The following is a 20,720-nucleotide window of genomic DNA, read 5'->3' as shown; positions in this document are numbered from 1 at the left end:
AGTCCACGGATCAATCACAGCGCGCGCATTGCGGGACATGTGGAGCGACAAAATCGGCGGTCACTGGATGGAGGCAGAAAAAAAGTCCCGCCATTTCGGTATACCAACCTTTCTTTTTCAAACAAGCATGAACAAATCCCTTGGGGATGGACTACGTTACCCGAGGGGTCTGCGGTCAAGAAGGTTGCCGTGAGACCCGATACTATCTCGACAACGGACTTTGGTATTGTCGGCGCGGTCATTTGCAGGAGGTATGGCGCCCAACGGCTTTCCTAACCTTATCCTATCGCCATCATATGTCAAGAAGTACACGGCTAATGTGATTGCATAGGGTGTCCAAGTCGCCGAAGATGCCGATTTTGGTAACCTAGGCAAAACACATCGCCTGAAAAAAGAAACCAGGGAGAAGGCCAGCAAGAGTATGTAATCAGCAGTTTGAACATCGTTCTTGGTGCTGACTTTTGTCAAAAGCACTTCGTGGCCGTCCGGCGTACACGCTATTCTTGCAAATCTACCAGCTCATCCTTTGGAAACAATGCCATGTCTTGATTCATGATCACGGTTTCCCAGAGGAACTTGAGGTATGTCTACATGTTGCTTTATATGTCCAAGGATTAAAGCTCACCATACATTAGGTTGTTGTTCGCGATCTCTGGGCTCTTCGTCTGCAAGATTTTGAATCAAGGATCACTGATGCTACTGGAGATGACGATGATGATACCGAATCTGAGCTGTTCAGCTCACAGCCGGCAGGGAAAGATGGATCTCGCGATGGATTTAAACCAAACTCGAGATATCTTGAATGGCCTCGTCTGATTGATTCCGTTGCACTGTGTTATCTCGCAGCATTTTTGATGCGGCTTCCTGTCTGTGTCATTGATTTTCACGAGTATGTGTATTGTTTCCTCGGTCGTTTGCTTCTAGGATGGGCAATACTTACATTCTGTAGTATGATAATGCGACAGGAGATCCCTTACGCCCGAGTCTTAGCAACCGTCCCTCGGGAAATGAGGGATAGGCTTCCGCCAGAACTGACTGCGATCCTTGAAGTCAATGTGAGTGTAATCTGACTCCGGAACACTTTCTGGGTTGGCCTTGGACTGATTTTGACAAAGACAATACCTAATGCCGATCGTTTCCACCGTGGTATCATGGCGCTAGCGCTATTCTATCAGAGACGGTTTGAATTGGAGCTTCCTCCATTAAATTCGCCCATGGTTCTTTTCCGGCTCATCAAGAGATTAGCTTTACCAAGTATGAGAAACACTTGCCACGTGGTTGTCCAGTTTATGTTGGCTAACAAGTTTTAGTTGAAATATATGAAGCAACTAGGATCTTGCAAGATCTACTAGGCTTCACATTCCAATATCCGACGCCAAGTTCATACGATGGTCGAAGAACAACACTTTTACTTCCCGACCTGCAAATGGTAGTGCTGATTGTCATTTCTACGAAACTACTTTTCCCTATCGATGATTTGAAAAGGTATCCTACTACAGCTAAAGAGCCCGCGGCGCAGGTCATGGACTGGACCCTCTGGGCACGTGCCCAGAACAATTTCGATCATGATCAGCCATTTGGGGGAAAGATTGGAAAAAAGACTGCCATTCAGATCACAGATCAAGATGTGTTGAACATGACGTCTGCCCAGTTGGACCATTACATGGACTGGTACGAAAGCAGTTGGCTGGATACTTCTAAGGAACCCAATCGCATCGCCGAAATGTTTCCCGTCAGCCGAGCAGAACAAGATATCCAACCAACCTCTACCGCTGTCCCGGATCCATCTTCTACATCTATTCCAGCTGATCCAGCCTCTCCCCTTGCCCCCCTTGCCCCGGAACCACCCTCTACTTCTGGTCCTCCCCCTCCTAACACGACTGGAGACAAGCTCGACCTTTTGCTACAAACAGTCATGCAAGCCCTTAGGGCGAGAAGGGTCATCCCTGACGACGAAGAGGTTGATCACAGGCGTCCCGGCGAGTGGTATCACCGGTATCGATGGGAATCACATCTGAGTGGCCCCGCACGGACTTTTTACGAGTTAGCAGCACAGCTTGCTGCAGTCCCATTGAAAACTCTTGTCCGTGCTGTCACAGTTGTTGAGTTTAGGATCGCACAGCAAGATGAAGAGCGACAGAACAGAGAGTACTTCGCTAGTTTGGGCGCAGAAGGAATGGACACCGACGAAAGCGATGTTGATCAGACGTATGGAATTGCTGATTTTGAAGAGGACATGTACGAAGCGGAGTCCGAAGATATGGAGGACGATGATTTTATGTCTAATTCAAAGATGTGGTCGACCATCTAGGGGTCGATAAGAAAGTCTGCTGTATCATATGCATGGCGTTGGGGCTTTGGGATCATGTATCTGGCGTTCACCTTTGTACTACCTTCTCTAGTTCAATTATTTGATTTCCTAAGGCTGCTGTGGCCTATTGTTGCCTTCTCTTGGCGTATTGATATTTCCAGCTGAGTTCATGATCGAAATAGTTGTTGTGCTTGATCAGGATATACCTTTAAGGGCAAAAAAGACACTCATTTATTTTTAGTAGAACATCTCCAGGGCTATCTACTATACCTGACGTATGTAGATGCACTGCCAAGTTATAATTGGTCGGGTCGGCCGGGGTTGCTTACATAATGTATAACGGAAATGGGTAATAACTAGGGCTTAGGGTACCCAGATCGGTCCACCTTTGCTAAGCGAGCGAAATCCTCAAATTGACAATCGACAGCTCCGCCTGGAACACAGCGACCGACAGCCGACAACAACGAAAACTCGCAACCAGTACGTCCCATAAACCCCGTGCAACAGCGTCTATGCATCGTTATGGAACCAGTGAACTAACATCGTCTTTTTCCGCGCCGTTTTAGTGCAGATGTAGGTCTTTCTGAACCCCTCGAATGTCATCGCGAACCACAATCCCGATCCATCACCGACACGACCCAAGCCCATGGAGGAATAATGAATATGGACTAATACGGTGCGATATAGTTTCGTCAAGACCCTGACGGGTAAGACCATTACCCTCGATGTCGAGTCGAGCGACACCATCGACAACGTCAAGACCAAGATCCAGGACAAGGAGGGCATTCCCCCTGACCAGCAGCGTCTGATCTTCGCCGGAAAGCAGCTCGAGGATGGTCGCACCCTGAGCGACTACAACATCCAGAAGGTAGGGATCGACCTCGAACCTTTCATGATTTGAACCAAAAGTGGGGGCGTTGTGGTATCTCGAGTGGATCAGATCAATCCGACATGTTCTTGTCCAGATATGACTCTGCGCACAGATACGCAAGAGGAGGAATTATCGCTTCACATTATGGTCTATGGTCTGCGACATGATGAAACATTCGCTAACATGCGATATCAACCCGTTATAGGAGTCCACCCTTCACCTTGTCCTGCGTCTCCGTGGTGGTATCATTGAGCCTTCCCTCAAGGCCCTTGCCTCCAAGTTCAACTGCGACAAGGCCATCTGCCGCAAGTGCTACGTACGTTTACCCCGCCTCTCCGCCTACGCCCGATCATCGTCATGAAACCGCATTTCGTGGCAAGGCCATCAATTACGTCAACACATGTACTAACTCGGACCTTCTACAGGCTCGTCTCCCTCCCCGTGCCACCAACTGCCGCAAGAAGAAGTGCGGACACACCAACCAGCTCCGCCCCAAGAAGAAGCTCAAATAGACGACTCGCTCCTCGGTCTTGTGCTCGGCGTGCTGTGGTGCAGATTCCAGAGATGGGGATTGGCTGGACTGCTACATGGAGAGGATTACAAATGGCGTTAGATATGATGATAAAATCAATGCAGCCACAGTCATACTTTTTCTAGTTGGCTCCTCTCGACGACCAAGTTGCACTCCATGAAATGAAATGTGTAAAATTCAAAAAGTCGAATTGTTTCACGTCTTCAAATTCCATCTGCGATAAATACAGAGTACAATACATGCATGCGTTCAATAACACGACTAGAAACCTCGAGCTGCGAACCCTGCTACCTGAGCAAGAATCGACGGAATGGCCAGTATTCCAGATGAAAGCCAATGATCCTTCCTTCCCCCGCTTATGCCCGGAACATCATACCCTTGTTGTCGTCAGTCTTCTTATCATCTTGGTCCTTGTCCTTGTTCTTCTTTGAGACGGGGCTCCCGTGGCTAGTAGATTCGTCAGTTAAATGTCAATTTGTTCGTCAGACAAGGGCACAACTTACGCAAAGAAAAGCACCTTGATAGCAATGGCCAGTGCGGCATGTAGCACAACAACCAAGATCAAGAGGATCTTGCTGGCCTTGGCATCCGTAGCATTCAAGACGGGATACAAGTTCCGCAGGAGGAAGAAGACACTCCAAGCAAAGCCAACGCCAACAAGCGCCCAGTTAAGCGCAGTCAATGGACTCCAGCTGACAAGTGCAACGGCAATCCAAAACAAATTGGAGTACCCATACAGAGCCCAGCACTCGATAAGGTCGGCCGTGGAGCTGCCAAACCAACGCAGCGCACCCCACAGGGCAATAGGCAAGACACCCGTGTACCCATAGATCAGACCAGCCGCGCCCGATAGCAAAGTAAAGTCATACTCGAAGTGCTTGTCGTCATTGTTCGACAGCCATTGCGAGATAGTGCCTGTCAAAAACAGGATAACAACCACCGTAGTCGCGATCCAGATCGGTCCGTACAGGTCTGCGTTACCCTCTAGAACATCGAGGAAGTTGGTTCGCGGATACACGGTCGCCACACAGCGGCGGAAGACCTCGTTCGTGTCGACGTCGAAAAAGCGCTCGTAGTAGTGCAGCGACCACCAGCTGTGCTTGGTTGGCGTACCGCCAGGGGACCGGTCACGCTGGCGCGATGGCCCGCCGCCCAGGAACGGGGCGGAGTCGCCTTGAACTTTGGCGGTTCTTTGGTCATTTTCGAAGTCTGGGTGGGAGGATTACTTGGTTAGAGAGAGCTGGGCTGGGCCGGTTTGTTTGGAGGAACTCACTGGAGGGGTGGAATTCGAGGTCTTCTTGTAGGTCAGTGTGGCCAAGGTCGCCCTGCTGGTTTGTTAGTTGAAATAATGTATTGATCATCCAAGTGCGCTTACCTCTGCATCCACGTCTACTACGACATCGTAGCCTCGGTTAGCCATTGTGGTTGGTTTTCAGGTGAGCTGTTGGAAGGGGAGTTGTTAAGTGTACACATCAGCTTCCGCAGATAAAGCCACCGCTCAAGCCACAACTGTGGGTACTACCCAGTGTCATGCACGAGTATCAAATACATATTATTTTCTATAAATTAAATAAATTTTTACTTATATATGAGTTTTTAACTTGTGCTTGTGATCTTCAGGCTTTTAGCTTGGTTCTATTATTATTTTTTCTCATTATCATACACGTGCAATAGCACCAAGCATCCACGATACTTAATACATCGGTTTGAAGATTAAACCCAGTTTTGGATTGCCCTTTGAATTCGGCCAACGTAAGACCAAATTGAAGTGTCGAGTCCCCTTTTGCGGATGTAGAAAGATGCGGCTCCAACCAAGATAGCCAATGCCACAGAACCCACAGACCGACGGTGGCTCCACAAGAAATCCAGGGCTCGTTTCCTGCGCTCTTCAGACCGAATCTGTTGAGATTGCTTTTCAAACAAGTACACTGCAGAAGACGCGGTGTACTTGCCATGTGGGTCTCTTGAAGTTTTGAGCACGCTGCACCAGGGAATGTGTTTCCAGGCTCCAAGGGGCAATGATTCTGGCGGGTGCTCCTCAAAGAGCCGCGCTGCATGCAAAATGTGTCCATCTAGATCAAGTGGGCATGGTAGCTTGGAAAGCGTAAAATGAAGCATTTCAGGCTCATCTGCTGGAATTTCAAGCAACTCTTTTTTCCTAGACAGGATCATTGCTGCGAAGAGGTAGATTGCAACAACGGGCTCCCGAGCTAAAAGGAAGTCAAAAAGTCGGGAGATGTTGCTGTACTCTTGGATGTCATGGGCATATAGCGTCAGTGTAGCCGCAAGAGCGAAAAATGGTTCGATGTTGCCAAGGTGTCGTCTTAGCTCGGGATCTGTTGTCTCAATGATTGCAGGGATGAGATGGAGATGTTTCACAGCTGGAGATAACGATGGTAGCATGTAGTCACGTATGCGGAAAAGAGATATCTGCGCCACTGCTGGCAAGGCGTGCTTCTCGCCCAGTACCAAGAGAAGAACTTGGACTATATCGTGATATCCTTGAAAATAACAAAGCATGGGGTATTCTCTTAGTACTTGAGTGATCAGATTGGACAGCTGCTTTTTCTTTTTCAACATTTCTTCCTCGGGAGCTAGACTTTATTAACACCAAAATTCGTCTTTCGGGGAGAGATATAATAACATACCTTTCGGGTAGTAGACAAACGACCGATTCACGTCAAGTTCTACCTGTTCCTCGTCGGCATGTCGTAAAAGTTCATTGCTTGAGGCCATATCAAATTGCTGCCTTTGTTCGTCGCATCGTAGCAAGATAGGCCCTGTTTGCCGGTTAGTTGGGTCTGCTTAAATATGCACTGTTGTAGATCATAACGGTATTGAACTCACATGCTATCTGTCTCAAGTCGTCTTCAAGTAACCCGCCTGCTGAGGTTGCGTGCACAACTAAAGCTTCTACATCGCGCGTTTCACACGCTTTGCGGATGGCTCTCGCCTTTTCTGCTCGGGCCATCTGTCTTGCTTCTTTCTCTCCCTTCAAATTTTTGAGTGATTCTTCGGATTCAGATATGTCCTCGGGGCTGGGATAATCCTGTTCTTTTCCGGTATCTTCCATCCTTCATCTGCTAGGATGTCACCCTCCCACGAGATCAAGCAGCCAAATTTCGCACACCCGAAAAGATGATGTTATTGCTCAGTTTGATTCTCGATCTGAATAAGCAAAATTCACGTTGTGTGTTCTGAATTAAGCCCAATATCGAGAGACCGATCGGATATAGATCGATTGGAGCTTCAGCTTTTTCACCAGACAACAAAACGGCGTGTCCAAACCAACAAGGCAATGCTAGATATGTGACAGAATGGTTTTTCTTTCAATGAATTCAGTTTCTCTGAAGGTGAGCTGCTGATTCTCTAGGTACATAGACCCAGCCGTGGAAGTCTGAAGTCGAAGGCGGCGGAGTCCCACTTGGCGGCCTTAGGCAGCGATCGGCAGCCGCGACATGTTTTCGCCGATAACAACATTCGCCCTGTGCTAGGTTTAGGCACAACGCTCCAGTTTAATAGATTTGCGGTATTCATCGCAATATCTCAGACGCATATAGCTGTGTGCCGTGTTGTGCGTCCTTAGAAGTCCACGGTCCCTGGGGTTGTGACAGCTCACCGACGGGGGTGGTGATTGCGTAACTCCGCAATTGGCTTGCTCTCCGGGTCGTCTGGCAGTGACAGCGTTAGCTCCGTGATAAAGACTGGCTTTTTGGTAAGAAATCAATGGAGCTTGCGGGAGATATTTGCACACCTTCGAAGGCAGTTACTACTGTATAGCGTTCGGGCAAGCTGTAAGTCTCACATTGATATTTGTTCCTCATGTGTGGGGTACATTGGTTAATAAAGATATCATAGGGCTTGTTTGGGACATACTTGGCTGTGAATTCATTGACAACCAACTTTCCGTACTCTCTTTAGAGTCGGTTGTGCATCATATATCAATTCACAGCCAAATATTGCATTTGGCAGTCAATGCATCAATCGCATATTGATATTCCACTCTTTGAAGTATGAAGACAAGTGGATCTTACAAATATCAAATGCTCCCAGTTTCTTAAACACAGAAAGTCATAGGAAGTGTGGTGCAGTGCAATCAAATCTTGGGGCTTGCGCCTCAGGCCATTGCCTGACCGGCTGATATTTGCCTATTACCTACTTTCCTTTCAACTCATTCACTTACAACTCCGCCTTCTACCCTTTATTTTTGTCTTTCATCTCGCCCTCCGAGCTTCTTCACATCTCTCTACCCCGCTTCACGCCTTTGGCTTCAGCATCATTTCCTCGTTTGCTCTACTCCATTTTCGGTTTCTTGTGAAACCTACCCAATTACCGCAATGCCTGGCAACCAGCCTGTCACGCGTTCGACGCGTATGGCTGGACTGCTTACCCAGCCATTGATCCCCAGCCCTGTCATTAACTGGATCCTTCCAGCGCGACTTCGCAATAAAGACCACAACGATGTGGTTTTCATTGGAGAGCGGCGAATTCAAATCAAAGAAGCCCTGCCCAGTGGTCATCTTCAAGATGTTGTCGAAAAATCCGACCTGGAAGGCTCGCTGATTGGGGCAAAAGTCATCAATGTAAGCACCCAGTTACCTTGGGGAACTGGAGCTCCATCAAGTCTGTTGGCTCAGTCTTACAACCCATACGACACTGATTATTTGCCTCCTCACATTCTTTTTCTTGCTACGGACTCAAACGAGCTCATTTTCATGTATTATTCTGAGGTGGGAGATGGCCCATTTGTTTCCTACAATCGACCTCTGCCGCGCGATGTCAACATAGCCGACAAGTATGGCAGGCACATAGCTGTTGATCCCAAGTAAGTATCACATATCACCAACTCAATTTGATCCACAAATGCTTATGCCATGACCCAGATCGCGTGCGGTCGCAGTCAGCGCGTCGCGTAATTTCTTCGGTGTCTTGTGGTTGAAACCTCCTAGCGAACTCCAGAGGCAGATGGCTCAGGGGAAGTTGAACCCACTTGAAAGTGTATGTTCTCACTATTCTTTCTATCTATGGTGCGCCCGATATCAATAATTTTTGAACAGGAAACTTTCTTACAGGTGGATGGCGATATCCTGTTTATGGAATTCCTTTACCCGAAAGACAACCATGACAAACGGACTATTCTACTGCTTATTGTCCATAACCTTGAGACAACACGGTCTATGGTGTTTGAATGGGATGAAGCCAGTATGCTCAACCGCATGGGTCCAAAACTCACCTCAACTCCTCTGCCTCGGCAAGACCAGTTGCCTAGCATGGTCATCCCTTTGGCCAAAGAATCGTCCTACCTCCTGATTACCACAAATTCCATGGCAATGTACACACCAAATTGCTCGTCTCGTCCGATGCGATACCCATCGATCATTCCTGATGCAGAATCATCCGAAGCTGGACTGTGGACTCGCTGGGCCAGACCTTCGCGAAACTGGATGTACAGTCAGAGATACGATGGAATCTTCCTCTGTCAAGAGAAAGGCTGGATCTATTATCTCGAGTTCGGCAACGATGGGGAACTCGAAACCCAGACTTCTCTGGGTCAACTCCACTGCGATGTTGATACGGCATTTGATATTCTTGATATGGGCCATGAAGGTGGCGACTTCATTATTGCTGCTGGAAGCCAGGGCGATGGTGGGTTGTTTGTCCAGGAGGCACGGGATCACCCCAGATGCGTTCAGCGATTCCTCAACTGGGCACCGGTTCCCGATGCAGTTATTATTCCCTCAAACTCCCCGGCCGTCTCCAAAGAAAATACATATGATTACGATCGGCTCTTTGTCGGCTCGACCTCTGCTTCAGGCAATGGAGCTATTACCGAGCTTCGATACGGCATTGAGGCTCAGATTGGAATTTCAGCCTCATTGGGTGAATTGTCCAGCATACGTAGTATGTGGGCTATGTCATTCGGTGCTAAGGACTCAATCTATTTGTTGGCCTCCGATCCGCTTTCGTCGCTGCTTCTTCGTACGACTCCCGACATGAGAGATGGCATTACTGCCCTTGAGGACGATTCAGGGTTGGGTATTCAGCAGACTTTGGCAATGGACTGTACACCCTCCGGTATTATTGTTCGGGTCACAGAAAGAGCCGTGCACTTTTTCGTCCCTACTGATTTCACTCTCAACAGCTGTGTCGAACATGATCCCCATGTGTTTGTCACAGCAGCTATCGTGGATGGCCCAAGTTCCACTGTTATCATGACTACAAGAAGTAAAGAGGGAATTTTTCTCCATCTTCTTCGGATAGTCACGACTGAAGGAAGTCCCCCCTCCCTATCTGATCACGAGTCTCTATCATACCCGCTCCAAAAAGAGCCCATCTGTATGTCCTACCAGACTTGGGGAGGAATTGGGTTTATTTTCCTGGGCACCAGTGATGGCACAGTGCTGTCATTCGAAGTTTACAACGAAACTGGTAGAATGACACAGCATGCCGACACTCTTATCGACATTGTCGACAATCCAGAAGACATGACAAAAACGATTGAAAGCCTCGCTGTTATCCACACTCTCTCAGACGATGGTATTCACGCATTCCTTTTCTGTGGGCTGCGGAGTGGCACACTTGTTCCGTTTGAGATAGACACAAACATCGTTGATGATCACGGTGACCCTGGCTTCGGTTTCAAATGTGAGTCATCTTTGATTCTTTTATTAGTCCTTTTCATTAACCAGATACTTTCTCTTCAGGTTTGAAACAAAGAGCGCCACACGATCTTGGGAAAACATCAATCAATCTCAAATCCTACGACAAATTTGCGTTGTTTACATGTGGAGATGATTTCTGGCGTGTGTCATATGGCCCAGATGGCAATGGCTTTGACTATTTCCTGTCTCGTGTTTGGATTACGGATCAGAACTGCGTAAGTTATATCACATTATGTCCTTTTGAGCTATGGCCTAACATTCATGTCAGCCTGCATACTTCCCTACCAGACTCAGCAGCTTCGACATTGTCGAAGTAAGAGAGCACTGGTCTGCGGTTCCAACTACGTACTTGTTTTGTTTTGCAGATGGTCAGCTTCTGGTATGCTCTCTGGAACAAGAAGCAAAGGTTGTTCCCCGACGCATCGACATTCCCGGAAATCCCAGCAAGCTCACCTACTCCAATCATCTCCGGAGCCTTATCATTACATATTCTGTCGCCCAGGTCGGAAACCAAGAAAGGCCTCTGGATCTTTCCCGCACGGCATACGTCGAGTTTGTGGACCCAGACACACAGTCGCCAGTGGTCCCTAACGATATGGACCTTGTTTATCGCGGCCTTCTCCCCTGGAGACCACATGGAGTCCCTGGTGAGAAAATCACATGCATTTTTGACTGGATGCCACAAAGGGAGGGCAACGCATACCATCTTATCGCTATTGGGACTTCAATCAGCCTGCCGAACAAACCCAATAACCGCAAAGGTCGGTTGATGCTCATACAAGCGTCTCGGGATGCCAACTCTCCTGAGCAGATCACTTGCATTGACAAGCACACACAATCCTTTGACCACCCAGTTTATGCGATGGCAGCATGCCAAGATAGCTTGATTATTGTATCTGGGAAGAAATTCTTCACGGTCTCCTCTCGAAACTCTCAAACAAAATGGGTTCGAAATATTACAGCTACCCTTCCATCCCCAGCTGTCGCGATGACAGTACAAGGAAGCATGATCTACGTCACCACCTCAAGACACTCCCTGGTGGTCTACAAGATTGCAGATGGAGACATCCTGATGCATGGTTTCGACCCAATTGCACGCGATGGTTTGTCTCACACTTTAATGCGTGGGTATGGCATTGAACCGGATGTCCTTTTTGTGAGTACCAGAGGTGGAGCTACCCGGGCTTTCACAAACCTCGATCTACCAGGGGACCTTATACCTTGTCCGACGGCCGATCTCCCCGTCTCCTTGATCAAGCTCACTCGGGGCATCAAGTCTCCGGATGCCCTGACGACCACCAAGACCTTTTATGGTTTTGGCATCAATGGATCGGTCTATAGGCTCTTGCCCCTGGATGCGAAGGAGTGGCACCTTCTTCAACTCCTACTCAAAATCTGCCTTAGGGATGAGGTCATTTGTCCCTCCATGTCCCGCAGATATCGCTACCTTGATGCAATCTCCCAGGTCGAGAACAACATGCATATCGACGGCAACATTCTGGGTCGCCTTGCCAGTCGCGACTCGAAACACCTGGATGAGATTCTCACGGCATGCAGCAGGAGTCAGTTCAAGGACATGACTCCTGAAACAGTGCACATGTTCTTTATGGCAGTTGAGGATGTGCTTGGAGCTCAAGCCAACCATACCCAGGCACTCTTCAGCTGGCTTCGAAAGCTGCTCCACGTTGAGATTTAATCTCAAGGGGGATTAGCCCTGGTGAAGAAGTGTGGAGGACCAAGCTTGGAAGTACATAGCCCTGGAGGTTTGAATTAACTTGTAAGAGCGTATCTACGCCACAGCTCAAATTAAAATGTTAGTAGTAATATTTGAAGTTCGTTTTTTAGTAGATTAGTACACAATTCGATATAAGATATCCTAGAAGGAAGAAAACTGTTGACAATATACAACTATGGCGGGAATCCAGCCAGTTCGTGGTGGCGACTTAGAAAGTGAAGTCCGATGCCATTGTTCCCCACCGGTCATGATTCTTCCCGAAATTCTTTTCCCTTCCCACACCCCTCCCTAGGCCCACCTTACAGAGAGCTCCTATCTCTCGCCTTTCATTCTGGGGATTGTCCTTTTTTTGACTTCTGTCATCCTCTCCCTTTTTAATACGTGTGCGTATCACTACGAGTCGCAAATAACCGGTTAACTCCGTTTGTGCGCTACATTTTCCCGGCCACCACTCAAATCGGATCGTCAAAACACCCCCAAAGGGAAATCTATTGCAATGGCGCCCAAGAAGAAGGGAAATAAGAGACAGGAGGAGGACTGGGAGGCTGATCTCGGCGAGTCCGCTCCCACCACTGCTCCCGCCGATGAGCAGCCCCAAGAAGATGCCAACGAGGAGGCTGCGCCAGTTGGCGGCCTTATGGCTGCTTTGAGAAAAAATAAGGCCAAGAAGGCTAAGAAGGGCAAGATCAACGACTTCGTCGAGGGTGAGGACGCCGAGGGTGCCGATACCCAGGGTGCCATCGATTTGGCTAGCAAGCAGCCCGAGGAGGGTAACTTCGACGATGATGATGTTTTCGCTGGAAAGAAGACCAAGCCCATCAAGGAAGTGGTTAAGCCTGCGGCGGAAGCGCAGCCCGAGGGCGAGTTCCGAGTAAAGAGTAAGAAGGAGAAGGAGCGTGAGAAGAAGGAGAAGGAGAAGCAGCGCAAGAAGGAACAGGTAGGTTGCTACATCTTTCTTCATACTGAAAGCCCGTTCCGGGTGTTAAAACTATTTACTAACGTGTCTCTTTCTCATCTATATAGGCTGCCTCAAAGAAGAAGCTCACCCCTGCTCAAGAAAAGGCCGAAGCCAAGAAGACCGCCACCGCCGAAGCCTCCAAGAAAGATGTAGCCGCCGCCGCTGCACCCGCCCCAGAGACTGGCAAGAAGAAGAAGCTTCCTCCCCACCTCGCAGCTCTCCAGAAGCAGCAGGAGCTTCTTCGACAGCAACGTGAGGAGGAGGAGCGCATTGCAGCGGAAGAGAAGGCTGCCGCAGCCAAACAGAAGCTTCTTGATGAAGAGGAAGAGAAGACGCGTGCCGAGGCTCGTGAGCGCAGGAAGGAGAAGGAGCGCGAAAAGAAGGAGCAGCTCCGCAGAGAAGGTAAGCTGCTCACCAAGGCTCAGCGCGAGGCCAAAGAGCGCAGTGAATTGCGCTTGCAGCAGATGATTGCCGCCGGTGGCAAGGTTGCTGGCTTGCAGGAGGGCGGCGAGAAGAAGGCGCGCCCTACATATGAGAACAAGAAGAAGAGGGCTGGCAAGAAGCAGGAAGAGGATCTCGAAGCTGCCGCCGCTCGGGCCCGGGCTCAGCGCGAAGCTGAAGACCGAAAGAAGGAGGCCGAGGAGAAAGCCAAGGCTGAAGCCGCCGCCGCTGCCGCTGCCGCTGCCGCCCCTGCGGAAGAGGATGCAGTTGAAGACTGGGAGCAGGCTGCCGACGAAGATGTCAAGGACAGCTGGGATGCGGAATCAGATGAGGAAGAGAAGCCCGCTGAGGAGGAGGCACCCGCCCAAAAGGAGGAGAAAGAAGAAGAATCCGACTCCGACTCCGACTCCGACGACTCATCGGATGAAGACTCATCTGATGAGGAGCAATCCGCCAACCAAAGGGCCATCCTGGCAAGAAAGGCTGAGGCTGCTGAGCGGAGAAAGCTTAAGCACGAGGAGGCTCTGGCCGCTCGTTCAAAGGATAATCTCCGATCCCCTATTTGCTGTATTCTTGGTCACGTCGATACTGGTAAGACCAAGCTGCTCGATAAGATCCGACAGACCAACGTGCAGGAGGGCGAAGCTGGTGGTATTACCCAGCAGATCGGTGCCACTTACTTCCCCGTCGATGCTCTGCGCACCAAGACCCAAGTTGTCAACAAGGATGGCAAGTTCGAGTTCAAGGTCCCCGGTCTGTTGATCATCGATACTCCCGGTCACGAGTCCTTCTCCAACTTGCGATCAAGAGGTTCCTCCCTTTGCAACATTGCTATCCTTGTTGTTGATATCATGCACGGTCTCGAGCCCCAGACCCTCGAGTCTATGCGTTTGCTGCGTGACCGCAAGACTCCTTTCATTGTCGCATTGAACAAGATCGATCGTCTCTACGGCTGGAAGAAGATTGACAACAACGGTTTCGAGGATAGTTTGGCTATGCAGAACAAGGGTGTTCAAAACGAGTTCCGCACTCGTCTTGAGGCCACCAAGCTTGCTTTTGCCGAGCAGGGTTTCAACTCCGAGCTGTTCTTCGAGAACAAGTCTCTGTCTCGCAACGTCTCTCTCGTTCCCACCTCTGCCCACACCGGAGAGGGTGTTCCTGACATGCTGAAGCTCCTGACCAGCCTGAGTCAAGAGCGTATGACCAACTCGCTTATGTACTTGTCCGAGGTCGAGTGTACGGTTCTGGAGGTCAAGGTCATTGAGGGTCTCGGTACCACCATTGATGTCATTCTGTCCAACGGTATCCTTCGCGAGGGTGATCGCATCGTAATGTGCGGTCTCAACGGTCCTATTACAACCAATATCCGTGCTCTTCTGACACCAGCACCGCTCAAGGAGCTGCGTCTGAAGTCCCAGTACGTTCACAACAAGGAGGTCAAGGCTGCCCTTGGTGTTAAGATTGCTGCCAACGACTTGGAGCACGCTATTGCTGGTTCTCGCATGCTTGTCGTCGGCCCTGACGATGATGAGGAGGATCTTGAGGAGGAGGTCATGACTGATTTGGAGAACCTGCTGAGCCGTGTCTCGACTGATCAGCGTGGTGTCACTGTCCAGGCCTCCACCCTGGGTTCGCTTGAGGCCCTCCTGGAGTTCCTCAAGGTCTCCAAGATTCCTGTCGCCAATATCTCCATCGGTCCCGTTTACAAGCGTGATGTCATGATGGCTGGTACCATGCTTGAGAAGAGTAAGGAATATGCTGTCATGCTCTGCTTCGACGTCAAGGTCGATAAGGATGCAACGGCCTATGCCAACGAAATTGGTGTCAAGATTTTCACAGCCGACATCATTTACCACTTGTTCGATAGCTTCACTGCGCACATGGCTCAGATCACAGAGCAGCGTAAGGAGGAGGCTAAGCTTCTTGCTATTTTCCCCTGTGTCATCAAGCCCATTGCTGTCTTCAACAAGACCGATCCCATTGTCATCGGTGTTGATGTTATTGAAGGAAGTCTGCGTCTCCACACCCCTCTAGCTGCGGTCAGGACCAACGCCGCTGGTGTAAGGGAGATCGTCGATATTGGTAGAGTGTAAGTTTTGGCCCCCTTCATCTTTTTTTTGTCTAATTTCTAACGCAACCGTTTTCACAGCACATCCATCGAGCGCGATCACAAGGCCGTCCCTGTCTGCAAGAGAGGTCAGCCCTCCGTTGCTGTTAAGGTCGAGGGACCCAACCAGCCCATGTACGGTCGTCACCTCGAAGAGAAGGACCAGCTTATCTCGCACATCTCGCGTGCCAGTATCGACACCCTCAAGGAGTTCTACCGGTCCGAGGTCTCTATGGAGGAATGGGCTCTGGTCAAGAAGCTCAAGCCCGTGTTCGACATTCCTTGAATTCGGTCTTAGGGCTTCTTTCCGGTGTGCGATGTCTTCATATCAAGAATCGTCAGCACCGGACCCATTCCAGCCTTGCGATACCTATCCTCGAGCGAACTTAACGATCAAATGCCAGTAAGTGGCGAGCTTTGTTCTCCGTCGGCCCTCTGGCCTTCGGTTCCATCATAGCCCAGTTTGGAGGAAACGAATCGAAATCTACTAGGCTATGACAATTGCTATCGAAAAGCGGAAAAGTTATTCTATTTTTGATTACGATTTGAACATACAATGAATGACCATGACTTGATGGATGAACAGCGAGAGAAGTCGCATGTACATGATATAGGAAAAGCAAGGCCTGGTCGATACCAGATCTTTTGTTTCTGCTATAGTGATCTGAATTTATACTCAAGTATTTGCATTAGAGAATACACTTTGGATTAGATAGTTGATCTTCATCTGTCTTTAACACGCGGGAGCAACCCAGTTTTAAAACTAAGAAGATCGGTCTTTTTTAGGGCACAGACCAAATTGAGCGATTGCACTAGAATCTCAGAATAGAGAAGACGATCTATCTATCCTTCAATATCCTATTCGGCATTATGTAGTATGTACAACCCTCTTCTCAACCCATACACCAACTTACTCAGTAAACCACCTTCATCCCCAGAAACACTATCAAGCACTCAAGAAATGAACTTAGCTCAATAATCATCCCCATCCCACTTCTCAACCTTCCCCCCATGTCTCTCCCAATCCAACCAACTACCACGATAAACCCCAATATTAGCAGGATCATATCCAGCCTGCACGGCCATCTGCGCTGCCGCCACAGCCCGCACACCAGCCTTGCAATAGAAGACCATCTGCGCAGGCTCGCCCTCGCCCTCCGTGGGATCGGGCTTAGCGAATCCGAACCGGGTCTCGAATTCGTCTGGCGTGAGATACCATGCATCTCCCTGTGATGCCACCGGGACGCACACTGCAGTGGGAATTATACCCGTGCCTTTCAGTTCGGCGGGCTCGCGCACGTCAACTAAGATTATGGGCTTGTGGGTTGGGGAATCGGGTGATGAGGTGGGGAGAGCGGCGTTGATCTAATTTGGTTGTTGTTAGTTTCGTGACAATGCTTTTATGGCTATTTTCATGGGTATTTGGTTCGAAGAAGGAAGTAATAATAGGGTAGAAGAGGAAGAATGGCTGAAGCAGTTTGCTCTGGGGAGTTACATACATCTTCGAAACCCCATTCCCGGAGTTTGACCGAGCTAGCATCATCGCTATTCCACCGCCTCTGCACTTGGCGCGCACTCGCACTCTTGATATCCAGGATCGACTTGGTTTGAATGCTGCATGATGGTGCCAGGCGACCACGAACAACACGGTTCGTGGGAGAGGTAACCAGTCCTCTTGTTGGTGTAGAGATAGCTCGGTGCAAGGCCGCGGCCGGTGATACCACACTGCGCGCTGGGGTTCTGACTGCGGCGGAGGACAGCACGATAGATCGCTGGATCGTGGATGATAATGTCGAAGTCATTGTTTCGATTCTGGATTTTGATTGTCCGCGGAGGTGAGTTTGGAGTTATTGCACCTCCGGAAATAACCTCGGAACGAGGGACTGTGATGTCAGTATCTGCTGCACGTGACCGATTATTAGTTTAGAGTTTCTGTGATGTACAAGCATTGTTGGGAGATATTGGGGGTTTTGATTGGTGGGAATAAATCAATTAGTTGGAATATAGCTATAGCGTATTTGTTGTTTGGGAGTCAATATATATTTTGTGCGGCTTTGAGGTAGAGATTGAGATAGCACAGATATATAGTGGAGTGTTGGTATACCAAGTAGAGGAGATGAGCCAGACTTTGGTGATTGAGAACTTCAAGAAAGCTACGTATAGCAACATAAGTTCGAGGTGCGACAAGACATAGGATGTTTAATTAATTCAAACGTATCAACAATTATATAACATGTCATAAATATTCAAGTGGAAAAAGAGAATTAATATTGTTCTAATATGCATGGCTCTAGGAGTAGTCACTCTGAAGAAAAGAAACAAGAAACCCCCCCACGACCCCTCACGGGCTAACAGGTAATCATAATCGCAATGGGGGTTCTTTGCGCAAGGGTATGAAAGGTCTCTCTAAGAGAAACATATGCTAAAGACTTTTCCTGAATTGAGCGTTCATCATGCATCAAAATCGAAGAAAGAAGAAAAGTGTCAGCGGACCACCCCATCTCCAGGACAGGAAGGTATCATGTCAAGGTCACCAAGCCCTGTCTAGAAATGGGGCTGGGTTCCAACCTCGCTTTGGTGTTTTATACAAAAAGGGAGAATTTAAGCGCGGGGGCGGAAGGTAAGAAGACAGTCATCCTGATAAATATTAGTGAATTGATCATGAAAGAAAATGAGATTGAACATACCTGAGGGAAGATGGTAGCAAACACCTTGATATCCTCTGACTCAGGGGTGGGGGTGTGCTCCCAGTCCATCACCATACTGGCCTTTCCAATCATGGACATCAGGGAAAGTTGAGCATAGGTCTGACCCAGACAGTAGTGGGGACCTGTGCCGAAGACCAGCCAGTTCTTGGTCTGCTGCTCAGCGGTACCGGTGATCCAGCGGTCTGGATCGAAGGAGTCGGCGTTGGGGTAAGCCTCCTTGTCGTGGCATGCGGGCCACACGGAAGGAATGATCATCGAGCCCTTGGAGACGGTGACGGTCTCGCTGATAGGGAAGTCCTTCTTGACCAGGTAGGGAACCATGATGACAGGAGGGCGGTAGCGCAGTGTCTCCTTGACGACGGCGCGGGTGTAGGGCATCTGGTCTAGCATATCCATTGTGGCAGGGAGATCACGATCACCGTTACGGACCTTCAGGTTCTCTTCACGGACCTTGTCCAGGATCTCGGGACGGTCGGCCATTAGCTGGAACAACCAGGTGGAGGCGGCACTGGTTGCATCCTGGGAGGCGAACAGGAAGGTGAAGATAGTCTGGGCAATTTCGAAATCGGAGAATTCACGAAGAACCTGGCTAGGCTTCTCTGAAGAATCAACCGGGATTCCCTTCTCAATCTTCTCGCGGTACGCGGCGGAATCCAGCTGGGCCTTAACCCAGGCGTCCATGATACAGGAGATCTCGCCACCGGCAGCCATGCGGGCCTTGGACTTAGCAGCACACTTGGCGAACTCCATAAGCACCATATCGGCGGCCTTCTTGCCGTACCAGGTCTTAGTGTAGGGAAGGATGATAGGGAAGTTAACCAACTCGAGGGCGGCAGTGATCAGATAGTAGTCATCGGCAATTTTCTGGACACCCTCATCAGAGATGTAGTAACCGACAAAGGTGCGGCAAGACAGAGCACACATAAGCTCGCGGAACTCGGACATCCAGGGGGTCGGGGTGAAGTTGGTGGCAGCGGACTTCTTGAGGAAGTGCTGGTTGTAAGAGTTGAAAACCTCCTCGGCGCGGGGGAGGTACATGGCCAGGGCCTGGCGAGTGAACAATCCGTTCAGACCCTTACGGTAATCCACGTGGGCCTTGCCATCCAAGAAGACCCAGTTAGTCTTGCCGAGAAGCTTGTGCGCGGCATCCACAACACAGGGCTTGACATAGGTGGGCGAGTTGAAAATCTTCCGGGACATATCACGAGTCGACGCAATGACAACGAACCTTTGTAGAATAGTATGTTAGAGAGCAGACCCAACAGGGGATAAGTGCATTTGGGACTTCTCACTTGTGGAAGACGGAAACACAGCTGAGGTCTCCACTGTCCCATTTGGCCTTGTATTTGGTGAATTGGGGGTTGACTGATTCGAGGAACGGGCCCATAAAGGGGATCTTGTACATAGGGCCGACAATGGCGCCCTTGAGGTAGTGGTACTTGACTGCAAATAGGGGGTCGTGATTAGTTTCAAGACGCGATTCCCAAGGCCACCCATGTCGCATTCGCACTCACCCTGGTCATAGATGACGGCGGCGACAAATAGAGTCAACAGGCCCTTCCAGATAGTGAAGCCATCCAATATGGTGGCAACGAGACCGGCCGGCGCGAACAGTTGGGGCGAGACTGTCGCATCCGCCGATGGCGAGACGAAGCTCCCGGTGAGGTTGGCCATATCGACCATACTGGGGAGTCCACGGGATCAAATTTCCAAGCAAGAATTGAAGAGAAAGGGAATTGCTAATGAGAAGGGAGGAAGCCAGAACAAAAAGGGAAAAAAGTGAGTGGAGAGGGGGAGAAATAATTGACTGGGGCCCTCAGGGGCGGGAACGCCAATTACACGGAGGCCCCGGGATGCCCAGCATTAGCCCATATCAGATGCATAAATAATGTTCATTGTATTTTGAATTATTGGAGTAATTGATATTCAATATATTCTATTAGGTTGATTTTCAGATTGATTAACTATTTCCGGAGTACTTGTAGTATTGTTTTTTGGTGTTATTCTTCAGACAATCTCTGCTTTAGCTTGTGTATACTATAGATTGGGGGGTTCTACTAAACTAATTTCCGAGCCGGGTTTAAATATTAGTATACGGATACGGAGTACTGATGTGAATCCCAAGCTGATTTCTGAGAATTCTTAAAAAATCACGAACGGTAAAAAAATATGGATACCTGAGTCTATAACTACTCCGTAGTAGATAGTACGGAGTACTGTATAGAGTAGGACAACTACCTATAGTTAACAAATCCAAAAATACAAACAAGTCAGCGTAAAGCCATATCATAATTACTCAGCACGACGTGACCCCGGGTAGAGAATTCCCGAGAGTTGGATCGTCGCTGATTGGTCGAAGGCGGAAGTAAGGGTTCATATATGCACGTGCTCGTGC

At 49.2% G+C, this 20,720-nt stretch overlaps 8 protein-coding genes across 8 annotated transcripts; 3 read left to right on the top strand and 5 right to left on the bottom strand.

Moving 5' to 3' along the window:
- Window positions 1–59: 59 nt before the first annotated feature.
- On the top strand, window positions 60–2,311 carry N7487_006672 (TFIIB-type zinc finger domain-containing protein; the record flags this gene model as incomplete). Its single annotated transcript, XM_056874419.1, has 7 exons — window positions 60–251; window positions 332–419; window positions 472–581; window positions 636–889; window positions 950–1,055; window positions 1,116–1,254; window positions 1,311–2,311. Exons 1-7 carry the CDS (start codon window positions 147–149, stop codon window positions 2,309–2,311), a joined length of 1,803 nt encoding a protein of 600 aa, XP_056732139.1. The 5' UTR covers window positions 60–146.
- Window positions 2,312–4,070: 1,759 nt separating this feature from the next.
- On the bottom strand, window positions 4,071–5,134 carry N7487_006671 (Yip1 family protein; the record flags this gene model as incomplete). Its single annotated transcript, XM_056874418.1, has 4 exons — window positions 4,071–4,161; window positions 4,218–4,923; window positions 4,988–5,039; window positions 5,090–5,134. 4 exons carry the CDS (start codon window positions 5,132–5,134, stop codon window positions 4,071–4,073), a joined length of 894 nt encoding a protein of 297 aa, XP_056732138.1.
- A 293-nt stretch (window positions 5,135–5,427) lies between these two features.
- N7487_006670 (TBC domain-containing protein) lies at window positions 5,428–6,787 on the bottom strand (the record flags this gene model as incomplete). Its single annotated transcript, XM_056874417.1, has 3 exons — window positions 5,428–6,308; window positions 6,363–6,494; window positions 6,562–6,787. 3 exons carry the CDS (start codon window positions 6,785–6,787, stop codon window positions 5,428–5,430), a joined length of 1,239 nt encoding a protein of 412 aa, XP_056732137.1.
- Window positions 6,788–6,821: 34 nt separating this feature from the next.
- On the bottom strand, window positions 6,822–7,251 carry N7487_006669 (uncharacterized protein; the record flags this gene model as incomplete). The annotated part of the gene is made up of 2 exons (XM_056874416.1): window positions 6,822–7,015; window positions 7,092–7,251. The coding sequence occupies 2 exons, from the start codon at window positions 7,249–7,251 to the stop codon at window positions 6,822–6,824; spliced, it is 354 nt and encodes a 117-aa protein (XP_056732136.1).
- Window positions 7,252–8,051: 800 nt separating this feature from the next.
- thtA lies at window positions 8,052–12,072 on the top strand (the record flags this gene model as incomplete). The annotated part of the gene is made up of 5 exons (XM_056874415.1): window positions 8,052–8,539; window positions 8,598–8,712; window positions 8,772–10,359; window positions 10,419–10,591; window positions 10,645–12,072. The coding sequence occupies 5 exons, from the start codon at window positions 8,052–8,054 to the stop codon at window positions 12,070–12,072; spliced, it is 3,792 nt and encodes a 1,263-aa protein (XP_056732135.1).
- Window positions 12,073–12,607: 535 nt separating this feature from the next.
- On the top strand, window positions 12,608–15,903 carry N7487_006667 (putative mitochondrial translation initiation factor IF-2; the record flags this gene model as incomplete). Its single annotated transcript, XM_056874414.1, has 3 exons — window positions 12,608–13,048; window positions 13,135–15,599; window positions 15,660–15,903. 3 exons carry the CDS (start codon window positions 12,608–12,610, stop codon window positions 15,901–15,903), a joined length of 3,150 nt encoding a protein of 1,049 aa, XP_056732134.1.
- A 686-nt stretch (window positions 15,904–16,589) lies between these two features.
- On the bottom strand, window positions 16,590–17,419 carry N7487_006666 (uncharacterized protein; the record flags this gene model as incomplete). The annotated part of the gene is made up of 2 exons (XM_056874413.1): window positions 16,590–16,982; window positions 17,117–17,419. 2 exons carry the CDS (start codon window positions 17,417–17,419, stop codon window positions 16,590–16,592), a joined length of 696 nt encoding a protein of 231 aa, XP_056732133.1.
- A 553-nt stretch (window positions 17,420–17,972) lies between these two features.
- On the bottom strand, window positions 17,973–20,106 carry erg5 (C-22 sterol desaturase erg5). The gene is made up of 4 exons (XM_056874412.1): window positions 19,840–20,106; window positions 19,618–19,768; window positions 18,305–19,553; window positions 17,973–18,254 (listed from the first exon to the last, which is right to left on the bottom strand). The coding sequence occupies exons 1-4, from the start codon at window positions 20,006–20,008 to the stop codon at window positions 18,219–18,221; spliced, it is 1,605 nt and encodes a 534-aa protein (XP_056732132.1). The 5' UTR covers window positions 20,009–20,106; the 3' UTR covers window positions 17,973–18,218.
- Between the last annotated feature and the right edge of the window lie 614 nt (window positions 20,107–20,720).

This window comes from Penicillium crustosum (assembly GCF_028827405.1).
Source record: "Penicillium crustosum strain IBT 35664 chromosome Unknown utg000002l_segment0_segment0, whole genome shotgun sequence".
NCBI classification, from domain to species: Eukaryota; Fungi; Ascomycota; class Eurotiomycetes; order Eurotiales; family Aspergillaceae; genus Penicillium; species Penicillium crustosum.
Note: the sequence above shows the minus strand (reverse complement) of the source record. Positions and strands in the feature narration are given on the sequence as shown.

What these genes read in the sequence shown, in the direction of transcription:
- erg5 (XM_056874412.1), bottom strand. Translation starts at nt 20,008, where the DNA reads ATGGTCGATATGGCCAACCTCACCGGGAGCTTCGTCTCGCCATCGGCG. An exon ending in CGCCGTCATCTATGACCAGG is followed by an intron (nt 19,769 to 19,839) that starts GTGAGTGCGAAT and finishes CCCTATTTGCAG; the next exon opens with TCAAGTACCACTACCTCAAG. An exon ending in TGTGTTTCCGTCTTCCACAA is followed by an intron (nt 19,554 to 19,617) that starts GTGAGAAGTCCC and finishes TATTCTACAAAG; the next exon opens with GTTCGTTGTCATTGCGTCGA.